Genomic DNA, 9,478 nt, shown 5'->3' with positions numbered 1-9,478 from the left:
CACAAGGAGGTCATAACCTCAGAGTCCGGTTTCCCTTCCTCTTGCTCCCTCCTGCCTAATCTCCAAGGGCTGCACTGTTTACTAGTGAGATAAGTAAACAAACAAAGGAAAGCTCCCGAAACGACGATTTTTTCTTTTTTGGCCAGTTCACCACATGCCCTGGTCCCAGGGTGCATGGGGGGAGCAGCCCCTGCACGCCATGGCTGGCAGTGCACAGCGAAACGCAGGCACAGCCAGCGGCAGGGACGGCTGGCCGGCACGTGGGAGGCACACGCTTACACGCGGGGGACAGGCAGCCATCCCCTGCCTCACACCTGCTGTGGCTCATTTGCAGCAGTATTGCGCGGAGGGGCAAAGCAGGCAGCTGTGCTGCCTTGAGCAAACACCAAGCTGGACTGGCGCTGCTCCAGGGAGCCCCCAATTTATGTAAGATGGAAGAAAATGGATACCCTAAAGCTGGGGGAAAGGGGGTAAAAAAGGCAGAGGGAAAGGATGACAGGCCTGGTGAGCACAGCAGGGCCTGGCCTGAGCCCAACACAGCTTAGCCACCACCAAGGCAACGTTGTTATTCTCCAGGGACTCTCGCCAGGGGTAAAGGACAAGCTCAGAGTGGAGGCAGAATCTGACCCGCAGCCAGGCCAGCAGCACCCCTGAAGCACATCCAGGCAAACCTAGACATGTGGATTTTGCCAGGCAGTCAAGGGATTCAGCGAGCTTCCCCAGGCTGGCACAAACGCTGGCTTCCAGGCACATGGGAGCGGTTGGAGAAGCGGCAGGAGAAGGGTTCAGAGGGACTCTGAGACTAGGCTAGATGCTGAGTGACAAGTCACCAGTACTGTGTTCCCAAGACCTGAAGCACAAACTGCTGGTATCGCACCTGGGGCCCAGCACTCCCTGGATGGCAGCTGCCTGTAGGGCAAGTCCTAAGAGGACCTGACAAGTGTAAAAAAGATGTGATGTCCCTAGTAAGTGCCTGCTGAAAGCTTCCAGAGTAAACCAGTCTGCTCTGTGTTTCCTGACCTAAAAGAACAGGACACAGAGCAGTGTGATGGGGAAAAGCAGCAGAGATGAGAATGACGCTGCTGCTCCTGCCTGCTCCCTGGACACGGAGCTCCAGGAACTAGACACAAAGGAGCAACATTCCTGCCTTATCCAGAGCCGGTTTTGGCTTTGCCAGCAAGAACAATTGCACTGCCAGGAACTGCGCCTTTCCCACCCCATTTGCTTTGGCTCTGCACATCTGGAACACTGTATTGTCCAAAGTAAATCGCTGCAAATGGACTCTCCCTGCTGCTCGGCACTGGCCCGATTCCCTCCCTGCTGCTCTGCAGCACAAGCGCGATGTTCCTTCGTGCGGACCTCCCTGCGCCAGGCCCAGCGCGTGCCCCCTCCACGGAGGCACCAGTCGCAGCACACGGCGCGGACGCTGCCCCATGCAGACGCCTCTTCCTCTGCTGTTCCTCACACAGGAACCCGGGCCCTTCTTTGGTTCCCTCGTCCAGTTCAGGCAGAAGTGACTTTGCTATTTGGTTAGTGCCCAGCTAGCACGTGCCACGCAGGCCGTGGGGCAGCACCCGAGAGCAGCCGTGCTGGGGGACAGCACGCCAGACCCAGCGCGCCCAGGCGGCTCCCTCCCACAGCACAGGCACAGTCATGCCCGTGGCTTGCCCAGCTCCAACCTCTCCTTGCTATGACATGACGCTGTGCCGGCGCAGCCCCTGCCAGCTCGCCCCTGTCGCAGCCCACTCCTCTCCAGGCCCAGGTGCACCCGGGTCCAGGGCCAGGACCAGGGTCCCACCGCGGCCTCCCCAGCAGCCAGGCCTGCCTGGGGCTGCCGCAGCCTCGCCCCATCGGGCTTCCTCGGTGGCGACGGCCCGGGGAGGGCCCAGGCCCGCGGGAGCCTGCCCTGGCACTGCGGGCGGCCCCGGGGGAGCCCCTCCCGGCGGGGCGCCCTCGCAGAGCCCCCGGGATGGGACGCGACGCCGCCACCCCCAGCCCGGCCCGGCCCGCCGTCTTCCCACAAGCCCCCGCAGGGGGGGGGCGCACGTGCCCGCCCCAGCGGCAGGGCGGGAGCCAGAGGTCACCGCCTGTCGCCTAGGTTACGATGGGATACGGTTGCACGCTGCCTCCCCCCTACCAGCCGTGCTTGCGATTGGCTGCGCTGCCATGAGGGGCGGGAGCAGCTTCACAGCCTCCGCCAATGGAACCAGGTGCGGAAGCGGAAGCGGTGTGTGCCGCGGCTGCCGCGGGCCGGGTTGGGCCGCTGCCGCCGTCGCCATGCCGGGCGCCGCCGAGCGTGGCTCGGAGCTGTCGGAGCAGATCGAGGCCTTCGTGGCGCGGCTGCGGGGCGGCGGGGAGCGGCCGCGCTCCGAGGACACGGCGCGGCAGACGCTGGCGCTGCTGCGGAAGATCATCGCGCACGGGCGGTGGGGCCGGGCCGGTGAGGGCCAGGCTGCGGGCGCTGGGGGCTCCCCTGCGGGTGCTGCGGCTGGTCGCGGGCGAGGCCGGGCCGGGCGCCTCGTTCGGGGTCCCGGTGCTGCCCGGGGCCGGTCTGGCGGCGGCGCGCTGCGGCCCTGCTGCTCCGCGGCTCGGGGCTGTGCTCTGCCCGCCGTCGCCGTGAGGAGCCGAGCGAGGAGGAGAGCGGGCGGCGTCAGGGAGGCGGCGAGCCGGGAGGGAAGGCCCTGGCCGGGCCCTGGGGAGCGCTGCCCTCCCCCGAGCCCCGCTAACCCCTGCCTTTCTCAGCATCCTTTGGGGAGGAAGCACAGGCTTCCCCCACTTCGGCCTCGTGCTTTTTGCCTTCTCTTGTCCCTCCGAGTCTCTGTGAGTTCAGCGACATCCCAGGCTGGTTGTGCAAGGCTTCGGTGTTCCCCTGTAGTCTGTAGAGGTGGTACAAGCTGTTTCTGTATTCTTTCCTGGGAAAGCCTCCTCCTTGATTTCTGTGGCTGTCACTTGCAGATCCTTTAATTTCAATGTTCTCTGAATTTAACTGATGTGTTCTTCATCCCATATGTGGAATTATTAATAAAGTTCAGTAAAAGCAGACTATTTGATGATTACTTCACAGTAGCAAATGAGTTTTCTCTCTAAACTTACTACTTATAGGATTATAAGTTTCACAGTTTTGAGTTTGCTTTGCATCTAAGTTAATACTTGGGAATGCTGACTCACATTATAGAAAAATCCTACAGAATTACCTGCTCTTGATGGCCTCTTGGGGTTGCTTTTTGCTCAGAACTTTGTACTCTCTCTTGGTATTGTGTTACTGTTTTACTAGTGCCTGAATCAGCTGTTAGCTCTAGAACCGTTTTAGGGTGAACGGGTTGGTTTGAAGCTTGCACAGGTTAGCTCTGTGCTGTGATAACCAAGGCTGCCCTCTCTTTTAGGGGAGCTCATGGATCTGATCCGGACAGAGGGCCAGCGGATGACAGGAGCCCAGCCATCGGAGACTACCGTGGGCAACATGGTGCGGCGAGTGCTGAAGATCATTCGGGAGGAGTACGGCAGGTGAAGCACTCGTCTCCGCTTTCTGCACTCCTCTTAGTTACCCCAGAACAGACCTTCCCTGCAGTATGTTCTGCTGCCTTTGTGAGACCACTTAGTTTTTGCCACCCCCTTTTCTGATTTCTCCTACAGAGGAATGCAGTGAGTTTAACATATAAGGAAATAGCAGCAGGACCTGTAGTTTTTGAAACAGCTGATGACATTTCCTCCAGTGAAACTCCACTTGGCCTATCTGTTGTGGGTGTGTGAGCTCCCCTCTTCCCAGCAGAACAGTCTGTGCTCTGACCTCGGTCTGTTCTCTCCTTGCTTTCCCAGGAGAGTCCATTCCACTGCAGCAGTAACCTTGAACACTGCTTTTCACGTGCCTGCTGCAGCTTTTGAGATTTCCTACTTAGGATAGCACTTACTGGCAAAACTTCAGGCATCTTTCTGTTGCAGACAGCTAGGGAAACTCTTTAGCACACCGTGACTCCTGGGTGCACCTTTCCTTCCTCTGTGTTCACATCCAGGCACTCTGTGCTATGGGGGACACTAGTCCCGACACTTTCCTGCTGGCCAGCGTTAGACTGGCGGTGCCCGCGCGCTCCCTTCTTGCTCTGAAGGGCTGTGTTCTCTCTGCAGGCTTCACGGGCACAGTGAAGAAAGCGACCAGCAAGAATCACTGCACAAACTTCTGACTTCTGGAGGACTGAGCGAGGATTTCAGCACCCCTTATCCTCTCCTTAGAGCTAATGTTATTGAAGCTATTAACGAGCTGCTAATAGAGCTAGGTATGGATGGGTCTGGATTGCCAGGAGCAGAACTGCATACAGGATGGAACTGATGTTTCTGCCTGCTCTTAGCTGGAAAGAAAACAGTAAAGATCTGGGAGGCTTAGTCTGAAGGAATGCATGTCCTGGGAGTAGCATGCACTGTCTGAGAGAAGGGTGGAACAGTGGGGGAGGAGGGGGTGTCTGTGCTGTTGGTTGTCTGAGAGGCCTTGAGTTGAGCCCTGTGAGAAAGAATATCATAAATCTACCAAGGTTGTGCTTAATTGCTATGAGCTCATCTGACCTTTGTGCAGAAAGCACTGTGGTTTATTTTTCTTTTCCTACAATCTTTAAACAGATCAGGAGCCCAGCCTTCCTTCTGATGCCCATGTTGCCTAGCATCTCCTTTTCATGTAGTTCTAGTGCTCTTGGGCTGTGAAATCCGTAGACTTCTGTCACTAGTTGTTCTGTGGGTATGGTGGCTCTCAGGAGTAGTGTTGACCTGATCTTTTCCCCTAGTGATGAAGTTTTTGACACGTCCATTTTTCTGAGTAGCTAAGGAGCACAGGACAGTTTAGAGACAGCTCCTTAGTCTGTCTTCACTGGTAAAAGGAACGGGGGTAAAGCTGCTTCTGCTCTTCTAGTGTTTGTAGCATTGTTTTAGTAAAAAATGATATTGCTGAGGGACAGCCTTCAGAGCACAAGTGTTGCTTTTCCTGAAGCTTCTTGTAGTCCCACAAGACCCAGTGTGCTAATGTGTGCTCCAGGGGGATCCACTGCACTCCATGCAGTGCCCTCTCCTCCTGCTCGCATCACCTGGAGCTGGATTCAGCACAGATGTTGAGCCTGGCTTCTTTTCCACTGGTGGCTTCCTTCCCTTACAGAGGGCACCACTGACAACATTGCCATGCAGGCGCTGGAGCACATCCACTCCAATGAAGTGATCATGACCATTGGCTACTCACGCACTGTTGAGGCTTTCCTGAAGGAAGCGGCCCGCAAGCGGAAGTTCCAGGTCATCGTGGCAGAGTGTGCGCCTTTCTGCCAGGTAAGACCCAGGCTGGCGGGCTGTTTCCTCCAGGCCCTGCATTGTCCCAGGGATTCTTACTGAACTCTTTTGTCTCTGGAGAACAAGCTGCAAGCACAACACATCCAAGTGCCTTTTGCAAGGGGAAGTTCCTCAGCAATTGAGAGGGCAAGAACAGCTCGTTGTCCTTCAGGCAGACAGCTATATTTGTGCTCTGTCACTTGGTATTTTTGTAGTTCAGGGAAGAATCGAGTGTTAGTATCTCTACAGCTGCAATGCAGGAGTTGTGTTCCCGGGGACTGATTGTATTCTCGCTCTTTTTAGGGTCATGAAATGGCTGTCCGATTATCTAAAGAGAACATTGAAACTACCGTCATGAGTGATGCAGCTATTTTTGCTGTCATGTCTCGAGTCAACAAGGTAAGGAGGGCTCAGCTGGAGGAGGGAGTTAATGGCAGGCTTAGGCCTCCCAAGACCAGCTGCAGCTCCCATCAGTGAGAGCTGTATTTCTTCACTGAAGACTCAAAATTGTAACAATCCCTGTTTACAAAGACGGTGGAGATTCGGTGTACGAGCCCAAATCAGTGTGATGGCTAAGTGTGTGGTGATAGGTTTTAATCAGTTAGGATATTCTCCGCTGTCTTTCTGCTTCAGTGCCTAACAGGCAGAACAGTTACAAGAAACAGAGCCAGGAGAGCCTCAAAGGATTATTTTCAGAGTTCTTAAAGAAGATGGAACAAAACGGACCGTTTCCAAAGGGGATAAGCTCCCCTTGCCTGGAACGCAAGGCAGAGCACTGAGGGGTAATGTTGAGGTGCATCCTTTTGAACAGGCCTGTGTTCAGTACTGTAAAGATGAAAATTTTGCAGCCAGAACTACTAAAAACCAATACAATGAAATCCAGCCCCACCAATCCCTATCTCTATATTTTAAGCTGCTCTACTGTATTATTCCCATTTTACAGTAAGGGAACCATTGCCATCAGCAATCAAGTTCCTTGCACAAACTTACTCCATGGGCTTGTAGCAGAAGAGGGAACGCAACCCAGGTTTTCTACTTGGCATTCCCTCCAACAGAATGTACATTTGTCCTCTGTGCTGGCCTCACTGTGCTGCAGTCATGCTCTTGTTGGGAGGGAACATCTCGGTGCACAGCCAGGGTCAGATGAAACGGGTCAGGCATCCAACAGCCCTACTACAACTCTAGCCTTTGGCTTTCTGTTCTGATAAGCTCCTTCTTCAATTCATCCAGTAGGGTCTAAGCCAGGAAGCTCATCTCCTCCTTCCTCAGTTTGCTGTGGAGCCTGCAATCTAATGCTAATTTGCCTTTTAAGGTGATCATTGGTACAAAGACAATTCTGGCCAATGGTGCGCTGATTGCTGTGAGTGGGACTCACACTCTGGCACTGGCAGCTAAACACCACTCCACTCCACTCATTGTGTGTGCCCCTATGTTCAAGCTTTCACCACAGGTAAGTACAGCAGCTTTTTGGTACTGCACCTGCCCTAAATAGAGATTTTGGGGGGGGGGGGGGGGGGCAGGGAGTTTCTGTTTATGGAGGCTCAGGGTGAAGAGCACCACCTGCCCCAAGGCCACGTTGGTACCTGAGCCATCCCTCCAATGCTGTTATTCCAGCTAGGAAACCCTCATCCGCATCTGGCACATCTCAGGATCTCTGTGAAGCACTCCCTGCTCTTTTAGGTTCCTTCCTTCAGCAAAAACTGACAAATGTGCTGAGGTGCTGGTGTGTAGTAGACATTGGTCTCCATTGTTATGTTCTAGAGATTGGTATCTCCATACTTATTTTTCTTTAACCATAACAGATTTCAGAGACAGTCTTCCACCATTTAAGGTATAAACTACCTACAAAGAAGGTAAAAGGAGATGCTTTCAAGTGTTTCCAGCACTCAATGTTTTTTCAATATTGTCAGATCAGGATGCAGGTTGGGAAAGACATGTCTGTGCTCCAGTTCCTCAGGCTCTGCAGTAGAACAGCCAGGACATAGGAGACTGTAAAAGCCCTGAGAAAACCTGCCTTTCACCTATAGATGTTGCACAGGTTCTGTACGCAAGCAGGATATAATTCTTATAAACTGAGCAGCAGTGTCTGCTGGCATGTCTTTCTCCTCTGCTTTTTCTTCCAACGCCTAGGATCTGTTTTCACTAGGATAATGAGATGGTCTCCATTTTCCTGACCTTACTGTACTCTTTTGTCTCATTCAGTTCCCTAATGAAGAAGATTCATTCCACAAGTTTGTGTCACCTCAAGAAGTCCTGCCATTCACAGAAGGTACTGGTTCTTCCTTATACAGGGTGGTCATGCTGGTCTAGGCAGTAGGTGTTTGTTTGACTGATTTATTTGTTTTGTTTTATAGCTGACACAAAATTTAGAGATAAGACTATCCTGTAACCCTCCACTTGTATACAGACCACCTGTAACTATCCTATAACCAAAGACAGAAAATCCTTTCCTGTTTTCTTGGGCATAAAAAAAAATGCTAGGAACCATCCTATTTCATATGTAACTTTCTGGGAAGTACAGTAAAAGGATTTTCTTTGAACACCATTTTGCACTTTTGCTTCTGCTCTGATATATAAAGTATCTTATTACAGGATTGCGATAATGGTGCCAGGGGGCAATTCCCTGCAAGACAAAGCAGACATGCACCACTCTGGGGCCACTTGCTTTCCTTCCCACAAGTCATGTTGTGGGAAGCTTCTTTAAACATTGTTACTCGAGCTAGTTGCTGAGACTGTCTCTCTGGAATGGGCTTCCTACACAAGCACCATCTTTAGAAAAGTGGCAGTTCCCAAGCCTGTTTTCAGGTACCAATCTGCTTTTCAAAGTCCCATTTTTTTATGTGACAGACTTCTGAAATGAATATGTCAGGTTTGGCTCAGGTTTTTGTTTCTGACATTCTGAATTTTGTTTAAATAGTAACTTTGGCAGCATCAGGATTCTTGTATTCTAATTTTATATTGGCAGGTTCTCTGTGAATCTACATCTGAAGGGATTTGGGATTACTATCAGTTAAAACAATCAAAAGAGGAGAATGCTGCCAGCAATTCAAGACTGCTCTAAGCTGTAATTCAAATACATCTAGTGAGGAAGTTGGAAAAGACATCCCAGTACTAACCTGAGGGTGGCATATATATAGTCAGTTTCTTGATGGGCTCAGGAGGACATGCAGAAGGCCAAATTTACTTTGTTTTAATTGGTTGTCTGATACTGTTGTTATTCACTTTTCAGGGGAGATCCTGGCAAAGATCAATGTTCACTGCCCAGTGTTTGACTACGTCCCTCCAGAACTCATTACTCTCTTCATTTCTAACATTGGCGGTAATGCGCCTTCTTATATATACCGCCTCCTGAGTGAGCTCTACCATCCAGATGACTATGAACTCTGAACTCTAATGCCTTGAAGCAAGTCACTGTCCAGACTTTTCCTATCTTGAGAAGGATAAAACAGCTAATTAAAGCCTATGTTGCAAAGGTGGGCTGCTGTTCATCAGAGGGAAATCTGCTCAGTGCAGTGTCTTTCCTATCCAAAAGCAACAGAAAGCAGAGCTCTTGCACGGGTTTTGATCCCTCTACTGTGGCCCCATGGACCTGCTAATCCACTTTGATTTTGAACCAGCAAGTCATACATTTTCTGGGTAAGCCAAGCTGTTATTTCATAGTGTGCTGCAATAAAGGCTGTTTACAGTGATGTTGCTGTTTAGTATATTTTCTATGTACAGTTAACTTGTTTCTTTAGCTAGCAGGAGATTTACCAGTGTAGTGAGTTGCCTGCATGTACACTGCAATAATAGGCTTTAAGGTCTGCTTTCAGCTATGAATGTGATGGCACTGCTCTTAGAACTGTTTAGAGTAGTTTTCTGACAATTGTTGTGGGGTTACTGAAATACAAATTGGCTTTTTGTAAAATGCTGGAACAGAAATTCCATTCTTGATGAAAAGCAGACCTCAAACTCCCATCAACTAGCTTGTTTACCACTGCATATAAGGCAGAGCTCAAATTCTTGCTTTGCTTGTTGTAGTCTGAGGGTCTTCCCTTTCCTCTACTACCAAATGACTACGATTACTGAGCTACCCATTCTTCTTGGACAGACATCTAGTTTCATTCTGAAAGTTCTTGCTTTTTCTAAAGGGTAGCATGGAAAATCTTCAAAATTTGAAGCTCTTACCAGTTGGTGACAG

The 9,478-nt window shown here is 51.3% G+C and overlaps 1 protein-coding gene across 1 annotated transcript; it reads left to right on the top strand.

Moving 5' to 3' along the window:
- Positions 1–2,194: 2,194 nt before the first annotated feature.
- EIF2B2 (eukaryotic translation initiation factor 2B subunit beta) lies at positions 2,195–8,987 on the top strand. The gene is made up of 8 exons (XM_026120337.2): positions 2,195–2,440; positions 3,384–3,504; positions 4,123–4,271; positions 5,135–5,298; positions 5,602–5,697; positions 6,611–6,748; positions 7,501–7,567; positions 8,528–8,987. Exons 1-8 carry the CDS (start codon positions 2,278–2,280, stop codon positions 8,683–8,685), a joined length of 1,056 nt encoding a protein of 351 aa, XP_025976122.1. The 5' UTR covers positions 2,195–2,277; the 3' UTR covers positions 8,686–8,987.
- The last annotated feature ends 491 nt before the right edge of the window (positions 8,988–9,478 follow it).

This window comes from Dromaius novaehollandiae, chromosome 5 (assembly GCF_036370855.1).
Source record: "Dromaius novaehollandiae isolate bDroNov1 chromosome 5, bDroNov1.hap1, whole genome shotgun sequence".
NCBI lineage: Eukaryota > Metazoa > Chordata > Aves > Casuariiformes > Dromaiidae > Dromaius > Dromaius novaehollandiae.
Note: the sequence above shows the minus strand (reverse complement) of the source record. Positions and strands in the feature narration are given on the sequence as shown.

What these genes read in the sequence shown, in the direction of transcription:
- EIF2B2 (XM_026120337.2), top strand. Translation starts at nt 2,278, where the DNA reads ATGCCGGGCGCCGCCGAGCGTGGCTCGGAGCTGTCGGAGCAGATCGAG. An exon ending in AGTGTGCGCCTTTCTGCCAG is followed by an intron (nt 5,299 to 5,601) that starts GTAAGACCCAGG and finishes CGCTCTTTTTAG; the next exon opens with GGTCATGAAATGGCTGTCCG. An exon ending in AGTCCTGCCATTCACAGAAG is followed by an intron (nt 7,568 to 8,527) that starts GTACTGGTTCTT and finishes TTCACTTTTCAG; the next exon opens with GGGAGATCCTGGCAAAGATC.